At 38.7% G+C, this 16,527-nt stretch overlaps 1 protein-coding gene across 8 annotated transcripts in view; it reads right to left on the bottom strand.

Annotated features, from left to right (window-relative positions):
• Positions 1 to 14,919: 14,919 nt before the first annotated feature.
• LOC122560137 (YTH N6-methyladenosine RNA binding protein F1) overlaps positions 14,920 to 16,527 on the bottom strand; it is a 36,820-nt gene continuing 35,212 nt past the window's right edge. For all 8 annotated transcript variants that reach the window (XR_015759564.1, XR_015759567.1, XR_015759566.1 and 5 more), the window contains one exon: positions 14,920 to 15,898. Coding sequence is in view for 2 of the 8 variants with exons in the window: in XM_043710419.2 (XP_043566354.1) it covers positions 15,875 to 15,898 (24 nt within the window). In the remaining 6 variants the exon portion in view is untranslated. The remainder of the gene's footprint in view (positions 15,899 to 16,527) is intronic.

Here is a 16,527-nt window from a genome sequence, read left to right as displayed (position 1 = left end):
TGCTTGTCTGCTTGGCAACTCTACAGCCTTCTGGATTCAACATTGCGTTCAACAATTTTTTGCCTTCAGCTCTCCCATGTCCTTATCCCAACTCCTACACTTCAGGCCTTGTAATCACATAGTCTGCTATTATGAACAACCTATTGTTAACTACTAACAGTCTCCACTAACAGCTACTCACCCTCCTAGCCTGATCGTTATCCACTCTTTCGTCTGTCAAATTTCTTCTCTCTTTGGGCTCTATCTCCACCTATTGTTCACTCCTCACCTTACCATATCTTCGACATAAAAAAAACAACATTTTTCTAGCTGCCAAAGGTTCTGAGGAAGGGTCACTGGACCAAAAACGTTAACTGATATTTCTCCACAGATGCTGCCAGATCTGCTCAGCTTTTCTAGCAATTTCTGTTTTTGTTAAAGACAATAAAGAATGGACATCACAATTGGACATCAAACTCCAGAAGAAATGTTATCTCACAGTTGGTCCTATCCCGATTGCACATTATGGTAAAAGTACATAAATAACTGAACTGTTTTGATGTATATTGAAAATAAAATTTTGCAATTATTGTACTATTTTCCTTTGAGTCACTGATAGTATCTTTCAGAAGTTAACACAAGGATTTTCAGCAGTGATTCCAGGGAATCTCCATATAGAAAATTTCAGAACCTCTAATATAAAACATGCTGAAAAACACATGTACAGTACTATTCATTGAATAACTTTAAGTTTTAATTGATTCATTTCCAACTGACGATTCATTAGAGATTGAACATGTTTTCTATAAATGTAAATTGAACACAGCAATTTGCAAGAATATTTTTGAAACATAACTACCCAAATGTATATCTTTCAGAAAAGAATCATCAGTGTATCTAACACCTCAGACAGCAAAGAAAGCAATGCACTGAACCAATGTCACAGATAAAGCCATAAGAAATAGGAAAAGGAGTAGGCCATCTGGCCGTCGAGCCTGCTGAACCATTCAGTCAGATCATGACTGACACTTTCGTGGACACAGCTCCACTTACCGTCCTCATACCATAACCCTTAATTCCTTTACTGTTCAAAAATCGATCTATCTTTACCTTAAAAACATTCAACAAAATAACCTCAACTGCTTCACAGGGCAGAGATTCCACAGATTCACATTCCTTTGGGTGAAGAAATTCTTCCTTATCTCAGTCTGGGAAGCACGGTGGCTCAGTGGTTAGCACTGCTGCCTCACAGCGCCAGGACCCAGGTTTGATTCCAGCTTTGGGTGACTGTCTGTGTGGAGTTTGCACATTCTCCCCGTATCTGTGTGAGTTTCCTCCCACACTCCAAAGATGTGCACATTAGGTGAATGGGCCATACTAAATTGTCCATAGTGTTCTGGAAGGTATAGGTTAAATGCATTAGTCAGCAGGTAAGTGTAGGGGTACAGGTTTGGGTGGGATACTCTTCAGAGGGTTGGTGCGGACTTGTTGGACCAATGATTGTTTCCACACTGTAGGGGGTTCTATGATAAATCTATTCCTTGTTATTTTGAGGCTATGCCCCCTAGTTCTGGTTTCACCTGCCAGTGGAAACAACCGCCTTGCTTCTATTTTATCTATTCCCTTCATAATTTTATAAGGTTCAATCAGATCACCCCTCATTCTTCTAAATTGCAATACATATAGTCCCCATCTACTCAATCTCTCCTCAAGCCAATTCTCTCAACTCCGGAATCAACCTAGTGAACTTCCTCTGCACCCACTTCAGTGCCAGTATATCCTTTCTCAAGTGAAAAGACCAAAAATGTACACATTACTACAGGTGTGGCCTCACCAGCACCCTATATAGCTGCAGCATAATCTCCCTATTTTTAAACTCCACCCCTCCAGCGATGAAGGACAATATTCCATTTGCCTTAAATACCTGCTGCACCTGTAAACCAACTTTTTGGGGGTAATTCATGCACAAGGATACCTAAGTCCCTCGGCAGAGCAGCATGCTTCAATTTTTTATCATTTAAATGATGGCCCATTTTGCTGTTATTCCTACCAAAATGGATGACCTTACATTGACCACCATTGTGCTCCATCTTACAGACCCTAGCCCACTCACTTAACCTATCTATAACCCCTCTACAGACTTCCAATGACCTCTGCACACTTTGTTCTACTACTCATTTTAGTGTCATCTGTGAACTTTGACATATTACACTTGGTCCCCAACTCTAAATCATTGATGTAAATTATAAACAACTGCAGTCCCAACATTAATCCCTGAAACACACAGCAGCTACTGATCGCCAATCAGAAAAACACCCATTTGTCCACTCTCTTCGCTTTCTATTAACCAATCCTCGACCTTTGCTAATACATTACCCCTAACAACGTGCACCTTTATCTTATGCAGCAGCCTTTTGTGCAGCACCTTACCGAATGCCTTCTGAAAATCTAGATACAGCACATCCACTCATTCCCTGTTGTCCACTGCGCTCATACCGTCCTCAAAGAATAGTAGCAAATCAGTTAAACATGACCAACCTTTCATAAAGCCATGCTGCATCTGCCTGATGGGACAATTCTTATTCAGATTTTTTTTAGATTAGATCACTTATAGTGTGGAAACAGGCCCTTCAGCCCAACAAGTCCACACCGACCCTCTGAAGAGCAACCCACCCAGACCCATTCCCCTACATTTACCCCTTCACCAAACAGTACGGGCAATTTAGCATGGCCAATTCACCTAACCTGCACATCTTTGGACTGTGGGAGGAAACTGGAGCACCCAGAGGAAACCCACGCAGACATGGGAGAATGTGCAAACTCCACACAGACAGTTGCCTGAGGCAGGAATTGAACCCGGATCCCTGGCACTGTGTCACCGTGCCGCCCACATGTCTTGCTATTTCTTCCTTAATTGTAGATTCAAGCATTTTCCCCACTACAGAAGTTAAGCTAACAGCCGATAGTTACCCACCTTCTATCTCCTTTTTTAAACAATGGTGTCACATTTGCTGATTTCTAATCTACCAGATTGTAATCACCCAGAGTCCAGCAAATATTGGTAAATTACTGCAAGCACATTTGCTATTTCCCCGCCATTTTTTTTTAGTACTTTGGGATGCATTCCGTCATGGCCAGGAGACTTGTTTACCTTTAGCCCTATTATCTTGCCCAACACTACCCCTTTAGTGATAAGGATTGTTTCTAGGTCCTTAACTGCCATAATCTCCTTGTCATCAATTCTTAGCATGCTATGTCTTCCACTGTGAAGACCAACATAAAATACCTGTTCAAAACCTCAGCCATTTCCTCATTTCCCACTATTAAATTCCCCTTCTCATACACGAAAGGACCAATGTTTACCTTAACCACTCTTTGTTTTACATGTTTGCAGAAACTTTTGCTATCTGTTTTTACATCCTGAGCTAGCTTACTTGCATAATTCATCTTAATTTTCTTTATAGCTTTCCTTGTGTCTTTCTGTTGACCTTTAAAGGTTTCTCAAGCTCTTAGCTTCTCACTAATCACTGCCACATTTTATGCATTTGCTTTCAATTTGATACCCTCCTTTATTAACTTAGTTATCCATGGCTGATTATCCCTTTTCCTACAGTCCTTCCTTTTCACTGGTATATACTTTTGCTGAGCAATGTGAAAAATCACTGTGAAAGTCCTCCACTGTTCAACTGTCTCACCATATAGTCTTTGCTCAGGGTCTACCTTAGCCAACTCCTCCCTCATCCCATTGTAGTCTCCTCTGTTTAAGAACAAGACACTGGTATTGGATTTTACCTTCTCACCCTCTACCTGTATTTTAAATTCAACTGTGATCGCTCTTTCCAAGAGGATCCCTAGCTATGAGATCATCAATTATTCCTGTCTCATTACACAAGACCAGATCTGGGATAGCTTGCAACCTCATGGGTTCCATTACATACTGTTTGAGGAAACTATCGTGGATATGTTCTATGAACTCTGTCTCAACAGATTCAATTCTTGGTCTATGCGTTGTTAGCTGATCTCAGACAGTGCAGCAGTTGGAGTGCTAAAACAGACCTGCTTACTTGGGTTAGGAGAAGAAAAGTTCTGACAAGATAGTAGTCCCAAATACTAACCAATAACTGAGACCAGGAAGTAGAACATCAGATAAGATTTAGTCACCATGATTGAGGATCCAACTAACAAAGTGTCAAGGCTCACCCTGAAAAATGCCCATTCGAGTGAGGTGAGGTGCTAGCAATTAGCACTTTAGAGAGAGTGCTTTAAAAAAAAGATCAATAGGCTATTAACATCCGTTATCATTATGTAATGTCCTGGTCTCTCTGAGCTGACATTTCTATTGCAACTGGCACGTATACCAAAAGGTACTTAAAACAGAGTAATTTATAGTAGGAGACTCAAATTGTACACCAGATGCACAAGGTAACAGTTGTGATCCTTGTTATTATTACTGGAAAAGTCAGATCCCAGACTGAAACATGTCTTGAGAGATCTTTTTCTTTCGTTTGATTTTAATGAAGTAATCTCTCACTGAAACACTATTACAGATTTGGGTTTAAGAATAAACAGAAGTTTATTACACAAAAGAAATGAACACAAGCTAGAATAAACCCAACTATTTACATATAACACATATTTAAAGATTTAAAACATGGTTATATACAATCCCATAAATCCCTAAAATCACTTCTTTACAAATCCCAAAAAGACCTTGACAGTACTAATACCAAAGGGAATTTCCTTCTCTATCACCTCTCTAGGCTTAGTTTATCTATGACTTCAACTCTCAGTCTGGAGAATTTGATAGCCTCTTCTTGAAGCCTTCAAACACCTAAGCTTAAATCTTTGCAGCTTCAAATAACCCCTTCAGGGTTTTGCCTAAACATTCCTGGTCTGGAATTACTTCCAGACTATGAAATCTGAGGTAATCTATTCTTTAACAAATCTAAGCTACTTCTCCCTTCCTCAGGAGCAATTGCTTAACTCACCCATCTACAGCTAAGTACTCTGCAGAATGTCCCAAACTGAAACTAAATATGAAAGTTTTCCTCCAAGCTAAAGGTATTTACCCATAAAACGTAAAATAATGTCAATAGCTTTTCATCAGAAAATCTAATGTACCACACTATATATTTTATTTGCTTGCAACAGCTCCTAGTATAAACAAATACTCTGATTATTTCTTTGAGGGTTTCTGTCTCTTAAGCTGTTCTAAAAGAAATCACCATGACTACAGAAATACTATATGTCACTAGTTGAAAATTTAAAAATTTAAAAATTCAAAAACAAGTGATATTTATATATATAATATATATATATATCCTATCTCACGTACCAAACTGACTAATAAGAATTAATTATTTAGAGTAATTAGTTTCAGTACAAAAGAAGCATTAGGGAAACTTAAGAGAATTCAAAATTGATAAACCACTATGACGTGACAATCTACATCTATAGCCTAGAGTCCTAAAAATAGCTGCACAGTTGAAGCAGTTGATATGATTTTGCAATATTCATTGATTTCAGAATGACCTCTGTAGATTAGAAGCAAGTATATAACAATTATTTAAGTAAGGAACAAAAGAAAAGGCTATGATTTTCAGATGCAACACTAGGGGGCGGTTTCTATAAATGCACAAATACTTAATAGTGCTACAGTGTTGCATGGAATACACACTCCACCTTAAATAAATGCTTAAAAACATGAATCAGGATAGCAAAATCTTTAGAGTAAGAGCAAAAAATGCCAATTGCAAGATTTAAGATAAAACCAATTTGTCCAATTAGTGTATCTGCCATATCAATGCACAATATAGCAAACCACATTAGCAAAGAACTGTGCCCAGGTTACCCTCTCCAAAGGTTTCTTGCTCAGTTAACTGAGTATAGTTTATTACCAACTTAAACAAAATAGCAAATAAAAAAAATCAACCAATATGGGACTCATGACAGCGAAGCTGGGAATAAGAGTCCCTTAAACGATCAACTGAGCTAATCAGGCTTTGCAAAAACTTAGTCCATAAGGCCTTAAATTTCCACAACTCACTGTCTGAAACTCTTGTGTTCCACTGCACCAGTCTCTCTGAATCCCTCACAATTCTATCTTGGACTTACCCCTCATGAACATGTTGTTCATTTCCAAAAGAACATCCATCAACATGGTGTCAAAGCCCACATTTATAGTATACCAGCTCTAGCTTTCCAGCAGCTCTTTCAACCCCTCCTCTGGTGTCAAATGGTTGTATTAATCCATCCCCAATCTACTGTATTTAAAAAGAGGAAAATGTATTTAAGACAGACATTTAGGGTCTCTGTACAAACTCTTTATTTTCACCACTGTGTTCACAGCCCTTTCCAGTGACTGTCACAGGTTGAACCATATCATTTACAACCTTCCAATTTATTTGTCTTGGAGCTGAAATCCTGGAATGATATGCTCTGCATCAGAAAGTCTTCCCACCTCTATCCCTATAACATTGTTTATTCCTGTTACTGCTTCAAGATATCTTTATCATGTCTCTTGTCCACTCCAAGTAGAGCTTACCCCTGCTGGCCACCTATCCTCCATCCTCTAAATCTTTTGCTCACCTAAAATGCTGCAACCATTCTAATCCACACCAACTCCAACTCGCTGTGTGTACTCGATATTTCTATGTCGTTTAAATTCATTTAAATCCTTGTCCTTCTTTACCTCGGCAGCCTCCTTCAGTCCTACTATCTCAGTGGAAGATTCTATTATTACGATGATAGATCAGCACCCTGAATATTTATAGACATTTTTCCATTTAATTCCTAAATATATTGTTTTTAAAAGGAGGTCTGCTCCAAAAACAAAACTGTGGTTTTAAATTCAGTGACTGCCTGGCAAAGCCTTGTGAGAATCCAATTCAATTTCACACACGTAACTTTATCAAGGAAACTTCAAAACAGGGTAAGATTTGAGAGCTAACAAGGGTGCAAACCACTTCTCTGTCACCAGAAAGCCACCTCTCGCTGAGATGTCTATTTTACACACCATGAATGCACAAGGATAAGAGTTTTAAAAAAGCCAATTACAACTGCACTGGAGTAGACCAACTGGGACTGAACACTTGTGCGTATCAGCCCGTCTTCGAGAGGTAGCATGCTGTGAAGGTCACAGTTGAACAACCAGCCTCTAGTGTTGCAGGTAAAAGGAAAGATTCTGTCTCACTTCAAGTGCTGCAAACCAGATCGAAAGGAAACAGGTCAGCAAAATAAACTCTCAGACGCTGGATGATAGAATTCATGACTAAAAAACATCAGAACCTCAACCAATTGCAAACAATTCAGACAGGAGATCGATGAATTTTTAGCTTTGATCCTTTTGGACACACTTCTCATTTCTAATCTATGTGTGCATATAGTTGCATTACTCTTTCTTCTTGCATTTAATAATTAATAAACTCACTCGTTGATTTTTGAAAAGAATAGCATGAGTTAATTTGGGTCTGCAAAAATGGTGTTAACGCTTTTCGGATTAATCTTGTTGCGAGCAACTAAAAGGGGGAGGGGGTGAATAAAGAAGGTAGACAATTCATCTCTCCAGATCCAGGACCTGAATAGTTTGGTGTATCACATCAGAACAGTAACGAATTGGGGAACCTCGGCCAGGATCTCGTTATAACATTGCATTCCTGTAACTCTAACCTTTTGAATACTTCCTACTCACTCTGTAAAAACAAACATTCCCCAAACCCACCATAGGTGCCCAAGTCTTCCAGTATTGCTGCCTAAATTCTATTCCTTCTCTAAACCACTCCACTTGCATCTCACCTTTTCAGATCCTTCACTGACCAAGCCTTAAGTCAACTCTGCTGTCTTAGGCTCATTAATTTGTGTCAAGCCAAAGAACATGTATAATATTAAGGATAAATTAATGGTACAATTTTATTGTTGGATAATTCTTGAGCAGGCTCCCAAACAGCAGCACTCTGAAAAGTAGGTCATAATTTTATTTTGAACTAGGAAACAAAGGAACAATAATATTATGGCTGACTCCACTTGTAATGGTGAAACATGCAAGGCAAAGCATGTTTAACTCCTATTTGCAGATGAACTGTGAAGAGCAATATCGATAAAGACAGGGGAAGAGAGAAGAGAAAGATAAAACGCAAATTTCTCCTGATCCTGAAAACCTGACATTAAAGATGGAAATGCTCAGCAGTTCAGGGAGCAACCTGTGGCGAGGAAAATAGAGTTAAAGTTTTAGGTCAATTATAACTTTAAAAAGTTAGATTTTGAAATAAATATAGTGCCATTTAAAGAGAGGAAAGAACAAAAGTGATTTTTTGCGATAAGGTGGATAACAGATATGATTACGTAAAAAAGGGAAAATGGTATTCAGCAAAAGGAAACTGGCAATAACAGAACAATGAATGTAGAAGAGTTATGAGTGGCAACAGGAGTGCCATTAATAAAGCATTATGATACATGATTGCTGAACTCAATGTTGATTTCAAATAGTTGTAAAACACCTCATTGTTAGATTAAATACTGCTTTGGAGAGGTAATTCTGTCAGCTTAGTCAAGGCTGATTGGGGAGAGTGAGCAGCTGAGTGCAGGGATTGAATGGATAGAGGGTGTTGGTTTTCGTGTTCTGCTGAGTTGTGCCAACTAATTATCAAGTTAAACCAAGTATTAAAATTACTGGCATTTCCTGGTTAAGTTTCCAGGCAAGTCCAACATACCTAACCTAAATAATCAGCTGAGCTCAATGTCATTGACATTCATGGAGGCTCTGGAACAGCCAGTAATCAGCCACCAGAAGTTGAAACTTCCAGGTAATTTCATTCCTAGGTCTGTGAATCAGGAATCTACAAAGTCCTGATGTGAATCTTCCAACATACATTCCATCGTCAATAATTCAAAGACTGGAAGATTTCGGCAAATACATTTTAGCATTGAAGTGACGATAAGAATCAAGGTACAGCAGACAGTCTTTGAAGAGAACGTAATAGAAATGGATATCAGAATTGCATCATACTACCATCTAGTGGCTGTCCAGTTTGTTCAAAAACTAAAATCTCATGTGATTCTACAGTTTTTATGCAACTACAATTTTCTTCCAACAACACTTCCTCATACCTGCTAGAAGTCTTCACATATGGATTATACCATTCTTCATTGCTGATGAAATCCAGATACAAATATAAATTATCAGAGTAAGTTACTTATTACAGTCAACACGATTCCTAACAATTTAGAAGCTTTGAAAAAAAATGAAGCACTTTGAATGGCCACAGCCATGTTGAATTATTGTAACAATTAAGAAGCAAACAAAACAAGCAAAACCCTTGGTACTAGAAACTGATAAAATGAGTTGAATTTTAACTTTTTTTGCTAATTGTCAGTTTCGTTGAGTTTCAAGGAAGATTGCTGTCTGCGAGGCTCAGCAAGTTTCTTCACTGCGTCTTTCTAAATCTGTCTCATTAACTACATATCCGGTCCCTACAAAAGGTCTCCCATCCAATTCTAGCCTCATTTTGCAAGTTTCCATACGAGGAACTACATACCACTGCTGGGATATTCCAGAATGGACTAGCATACCTGACGTCAGCACCTTCTTGAAATGGCCATTATCTAGCCAAACATTTAGTCCACAGCTGTCCTACACAATTCCTAATATTTGCCTTGGTCATGGTAGAGAAGGGAATATTGGCCTTGTAGGCAGGATATGGAGGTCATGCTGGATGGAATTGTACAGAGACAGGATGCCCTGTTCACCAAGGATTGGCAGAGGAAGCCATGACACGACCACGTCTGCCTAGTCTGAGATGCCCCTGACCCCCCCGACTAGGAAGAACATTAATGACCTCTCCACTCCGCAACCTGAAGTGCCACCATCTTCTCTTCAATATCTCTCTGCCTCAGCTATTAAACCACCAAGATCTAAGCTCTTCCAGTCTCACTACTGTCTGCAATATCTTCCCTCACACACTCTCACCCACACCAATCACCAATGACAGCGACCCTGCTTTCCATCTATCTGCTCACTCAATCGAGACAATTCCCCACCTGCATTCACAATAACATCTGTGCCACCCACTTTCACCTCGCTCATTTCTGGAGGATAACAAAGATTCAAGGAGGGCTGGCTGACATTCAGCTCCTCACCCTTTATATGGACAGATGCAAATTCTGACCACCTAAACAGGTGACTGACCATGTCCAAGCGCCTGGACTTACAGCCAAAGGCTGCCCTTGACTTACTCTCAGGACTTCCTACTTGAAGGCTGTCTCCCTTGACTAAGGGCTGCTGACAAAGATGACAAGCTTCCTGGATTTGTTTCTGTGCTAAAAAAAAGTACTGTGTGTCTGGTATCACAGGCTGAAGGGACAAGTCGTAAAAAAGCAAGGCAGGAATGTGGTGAGTGTAGGTAGGCTCCAAGTGAGTTAGTGCTGAGAGAGCTAGCCAACAGTCCTGAGATGCAGCCTCATGGGGTCTACAAGCTGGTTACATGTCCCTGAATGTCAACAATAATAGTTGTCATTACATCCATGGCTCTGCAACCAGAAGTATGAATCAGAGATGTACCATGAGGATTCTTGAATGGTTGGGATATATTGGATGCAAACAGCTGTGATTGTGAGGGAGGATCTCCAATCCTGACAAGTTTGTGCCCGGTGTCTAACACAGAGGTCCTTCGGAGCAAGCTGAAGTCACCAGGTACTCACTGATTTCCATTTCAAGAATTCTCAGCATTCAGTTTGCTTGCAGCAGGTGATGGGACAGAAAGCTACATATTAATGAGGCAAGATCTGCAGTAAGTATCATTAACAAGCAATAATTATTCTAAATGGGCAACTCACTGCTGTCTAGTCAGAATCTATCCAGAACACACAGAGCTTGGTTAAAAGATGCAAGTTGAGCATGATTTCAGGAGAGGCCTCAGTGGACTTCTTGCGTGATTCCGCTACATTTCTCCTCATTGCTCACTTTGTTCAGCTCTGTCTAAGATTCTACCTGATGACTCTTTAAAACATCTTGCTCTTCAGGCTGCTTCAGTCAAAATGCTAGAGCGACTGTCTCCTTTAATGATAATAGTCCATGACTTTAAAGAAAAAGGAAGTTGGAAATAAGATGGTAACATGAAAGGACAGTGTGGCCAACAGTTCATTTGTTTGAGAGGAGAGGCATGATGACAGCAAAATTAAAGGGGAGGGGGAAAATACCAAAAGACAGAGAACCATCAACAACATTCAGGAACATGGATGCTTTAACGCACACTGAAAAGAATAATGCTTTTTTGAGCACACGGTACCACCTTGTTTCTCTAAGTATTAGGTCTCTACACATAGACTTTGAAACTGCTCCCTTTCGGCCAGGCTGGCACCAAGATATCAAACAGTGGAAATTCTAAAGTGCTATCATAAATTAACAGGGGGAATAGTTTTTATTTACCCTCAGATGGCAGTAGCGTTGGGATGTAGAAAGGGAAGTGGGTTGTAAGTGATATAGGTGATCAAAGATGGTCCAATTTGTAATTGATATGATGGGAACCATCAAGACCAAGTGACGTGTTAAGATCAGAGGTGCAGCTGTTAATGTAGTCTGGGGATTCTACATAAAGGGAGCAACAGAAAGGATAGGAAGATAGTAAACTTCGAGAAGAGACAGCATGATGAGACGAGTTGAGGTGAATGTTGAAATCATCAAGGATATTCTATTATTTGGTGCAGAGGCTAAGGGAGAAAAGCAGAGGAGGTATTCTGCACAAGAATTGTTTTTAAAATTGTACATGGGTGGGCAAGAGAAAATTACAAGTTTGAAAGAGAAGTTTAATGAACACAAAGTACAATCAGTATGTACCTGTGTGCAGCCATTATTTAAAAATAAACTTGTCTATCAAACACTGTTGTCACATTTAGTTCCTATATCACAAGAGGTTACTTCTGGCAATTACAAGGGTGGTGCCTTGGAACTCTCATAAATTAAACATGGAAAGTTTGTATAGATTTATATAATTACCACAGTTTACCCTACTAGCATCCCACTAGTTACCTCCCTCAAAGGTTTGTTGCATATTTAATGATCTAGGAAGGATGTTAATCAAACTATACTTCTGAATTTTAATTTTTCCACTGCCATCACATCCATCTCCCAATTTATCCCATTTCATCTCTTTTACCAAGCTAAAAGCTACTTCAAGCTTTATGACTCATTTCATCCCCCTCTAACCATTGCATGCCTAGGAAGGCAATTTATACAGCCAATGGACTAGTTTACAATTTTTAATTACAGAAAATAAAATGAAATATCTAAATTTTACCAATTATTTACTGTGTTTTGGAGGAGGTTGAAAAACCCTAACCTTGAAATCCAAAATCGCATCCTCAGCACAATGAAAAATTAAATATATCAACCTGGCTTTACTAGTCACCTAATTTGAATGTAACATATTAAAATGACAGGGCCTTCACTGTACCTATGCCAAAAGAAAAAAAAGCACAGAAGTCACACTTGCTCGTCTTCATTAACATGGTTCTAGAGAAGTGAAAATCAAGGTGAATTTTTATATATAACATTCAATTTGTGACAAGGAATCAATATTCCTAGTTTAAAACAATTTTTCAAACTGATTCTGTATGCTATCCCAGGAGGGGTTGGTGACGAGTCGCCGCCGCCGATTAGCCACCAGCGTTTCTCCACTGGGGTCGTTTGACCTCCGGAGACTATTCGCCATTGGAAAACATATATATGTACTGATTGTTTTCCCTCCCGCCTGTTCTTTCATACTTCTCAGTCCCCTTTATTTATACAACAACACAGTACATATTTATTTCACCTTTTTTTGTCAACATCATTTTGTTGGTTTATACATAAAAATAAGTTACAAACACTTTCGGTGGCGAATTGTCCTCAACGGCCAATGGGCGGTGGCGAAGTGTCCTCGGCGCTGAAAGGGCAGTGGTTAATCGCCGTGAATGGTCCCATTCCGTCCAGGAGTATGATTACTTGTATACCACTGGACTGCAGCCTCACTTGCTGACAGTGCATATCAGGATGATATATCTCTGCATCCAATGATTCAATAAAATTAGCAAGAAATTCTAATTCCGTACAGACATCCGATTTCTTCCATATGCACTACCGAGTCAGATGGTTGTGCAATAATAACGCACACATAGATTTAGAGAAACCTCAATTAACTGAAGGACACAGGTGGAGAGAGTATTTGGTTAATTGAATGCTGGATAGATAAGAGTTTAGCCAAACATTGGGACTTTGCGATCTTGCCCGATAATGTGATATTTGGATAATCGAATGCCAGATAATCAAGGCTCCTCTTTGCTATTCTTTGAATAGCAAGGAGTCCTTTTTATTTGATAAGATATAATTTGGTAAAAATATATTTGTTCAATCAATTCCAAAGGTATTAAAAAGTTTCAGCTACCTCTATTCTAAGTGACCAGTCTTCACAAATATGGATGGTGTTTCCCTGGAGGTGAGTTGGGGTGGATGAAGGATATGAAAAGGAGTGGATTTGCAGCCAAGTCTGATCTAATTATTAGCATACATGATGTACAGTGGTTATGCAAATGTCTGCTAAAATGGTAAGCTTCTAGCTGTCTGCCACTTCAACAAACCAGTGTTCGCTGGCCAACATTTCTGCTGAGCTCCAGCGAGACTCAGTGCAAGCTGGAAGAAAAGTATCTCATTTTGTGCTTGGGGACCCTGCAGTCTCTAGGACTCAATAGAGTTCAATAATTTTAGAACCTCAACACTTTCTTGCATGTCCTTCACCTACCACCACATCTTACAACATGGACTGCTTTCATCTCAGCATAACAGCTTTCACACATGAATGTCTCCATTAGCAGGTTCTCTTTCCTTCATGGCTCACCATTCACCATTCCTTGGTCTGCTCAACTGCTGTTCTCTCTCTGGGTTCCATTTCCATTTATTGTTTAATACTTGCCCTCCCCCACATGCACCTGCTCACTGTGTTTCTGTAATTCTACCACATCCAACCTTCTCCACAGATTCCTAGAATAATGGCATTTACAATGGCCCTTATGACTTGACAAGTATTGGAATGTGGGATAAGAATAGTTAGATGCTTAATTTTGACTGGTGCAGACTTGATGGGCCAATGATTATGACTGTCAGTCTGCAAATAATTCAACTCATGTTAAAAAAAAATCTGAAGCCACTGGCTACTGCAAAGGATTTGGCTCCTGACAACAGTAATGGAGGCTTGTGCTCCAGAACTACTTCCACCCACAGCATCTATCTGGCAGTGTCGAAAATTGCTTAGGTGTCATGTCCACAAACGTCGGGACAAATCCAACCGAGCCAATCTTCCTCCTATCAGTCTACTTTTAATCAAAGTGATGGAAGAGTTTCTGACAGTGATACAACGCAGCCTTTGCACAGCTAATAATGTTGGGCATTATAATATTCAAATCAAATTTTCAGCATTTGCACTTAAATAATAATTACCCATCATTTTATGGCTCCTAATAGATATAATGCAATATCCAGTTTTCTTTAGATTTTACCTACAGGTTGCAGTACCGAAAGGAATGATACATTAATTGATTTGTGACACTTTTGAACTGATGGATAATAATTAGCATCACAATATGGACATTTTCTAAAACATACACCTAGATTTACTTAAGGTGCTCCACTTTGAGTATCACTGAACATATGAGTTAGTCTACTCTCTTTAACTCTTCACTCAATGTGCTTTGCTCCACATAAGCTATTTTCATTGGCAAAATTCAAACTCAGTTCCCAAATGCTATACACAATTATTTGACATTTTTAAAATGATTATTTCTGAAACCTTAAGATGCTCATTTCAACTGAATTCATGCATTTTTGTCCAGAGAATAGAATGCAGTTTTTCCACTCACATGAACAGAAAGAAAACAGAAGACAAATGATTAGAGGCATTAAGGACAGATCACCTGTGCTTGCTAAATAGATATTGTTTATTAAGGCTTGTATTCTCCTAGAGGAAAGAAAATCAACCCAATGATGTTCATTTACCTTACAGGCAATATAGACATAACTAAAATTGTCTAAATATAAGTCTAAATGATAGTTTTCTTTTTAAATTGAGGTCCATTTTTGTAACTAGGTTCAGAAGAGTTAATTGTTTTGTTTCTAACGATAGTAAAGTTCCTCTACAATAAACACGTGCAAGTTTCTGTGAACTAAAGCAACAGGCATGAGCACCGTTTCATGCTTTATCCAGTCGGCAGCAATTTCAATGGTTCCCTCATTCCACAGACATACAGTACAGCAAAGTACAGCTTTCAGACAGAAAAAAAACAATCAAAATATTTCATCTCAAAAATCAAGAGACGTTTGCATCAATTTATATTTTTTGAGACATCAACCATCGTTTCCACTATTTGCTCCTACATTAAAGCTCAGCTTTACAGAAGAAGAAAAAAAGAAATGACCTTGGGATTTTCATGAGAGAATGCAAATTAACAGCGACTTGAAAAGAACACCAGAAAGCTCAAAGTTAACACACATCACCAAAACTAGTAACGTTGAAAGCATCACATCATCCAATCTACATAAGGCTGATGCAGTAATATTTCCCATTTATAAAAAAAAAGAGCTTAATGGGCTCATCTTCATAGGATTGCTAAACAAATGCAGGCTAAAGCTTCAGTGTAACAGAAGTTACCAGTGACTGCGACAGCATTTAGGTGCAAAATTACAAACAAAATGCAGACCAGTCTGGGCAAAAACAAAAACAGAAATGTACTAAAAACGTGATGTAGCTTAATTCCCCTGCACATAAAGATATCACTGGAGCAGAAAGCTTTGATTTTTGTTTTCATTCTGATGCTAGGTCACAGCACCAGGTTTTCAGTTTTTTTTTAATTCATCAAGTCAAATGTTTTCTTATCATTTGTTTCGATTCAGGCGCTCCTGCAAAGAAAGAGAAAAGTTATTTTGAGAAAACAATTACAAAAAACTACTTTCCATTAATATGAGGCATTCTGCACTACACAATGTACTAATTCCAATGTAATTAAGATTTTAAACTACACAATTCACCAATAAAAAAAAAGTTCTTTTTGGTCAATGTCTTCCCCTTGATTTATGTTTGAGGAATGTGGACTTTAGTACAAATTCACACAGTTTGAAGTTAATTATTTACATACACTAATTCACAGTATTGCGAAGGCTTCAGAAAACATGCAATTTTCTTTGCTCAAAACTAATTTACCACAAGAACTTGTATATTGTAGATTGCTGGAGTACTAGTTGAAGAGTTAAGCTGCATTGACTAGAAAGATTATGAACCAAGGTGTCCAGACTTAAAAGACAATGAACATTTTCAGCTAACAATACATCTTAGGTAATGATCCAAAGCCAAAGCTTACTGAAGTGGTTCTCAGGATGCCAGTCCTTTTAAGGATTTCTCAAATTATCAAGTTTGTTTTAGTGCACCACAGCCATTATGGCACATTCACACCAAATCACTCCACAGTTCTTAACTAAACCAATTTTTTATACTCATAGTTGGAAGGGTATTTTGAACACAAGGCACATTA

This window comes from Chiloscyllium plagiosum, unplaced genomic scaffold (assembly GCF_037043375.1).
Source record: "Chiloscyllium plagiosum isolate Xiang-an unplaced genomic scaffold, Cpla_swu_hap1 HiC_scaffold_15, whole genome shotgun sequence".
In the NCBI taxonomy this organism is placed as follows: Eukaryota; Metazoa; Chordata; class Chondrichthyes; order Orectolobiformes; family Hemiscylliidae; genus Chiloscyllium; species Chiloscyllium plagiosum.
Note: the sequence above shows the minus strand (reverse complement) of the source record. Positions and strands in the feature narration are given on the sequence as shown.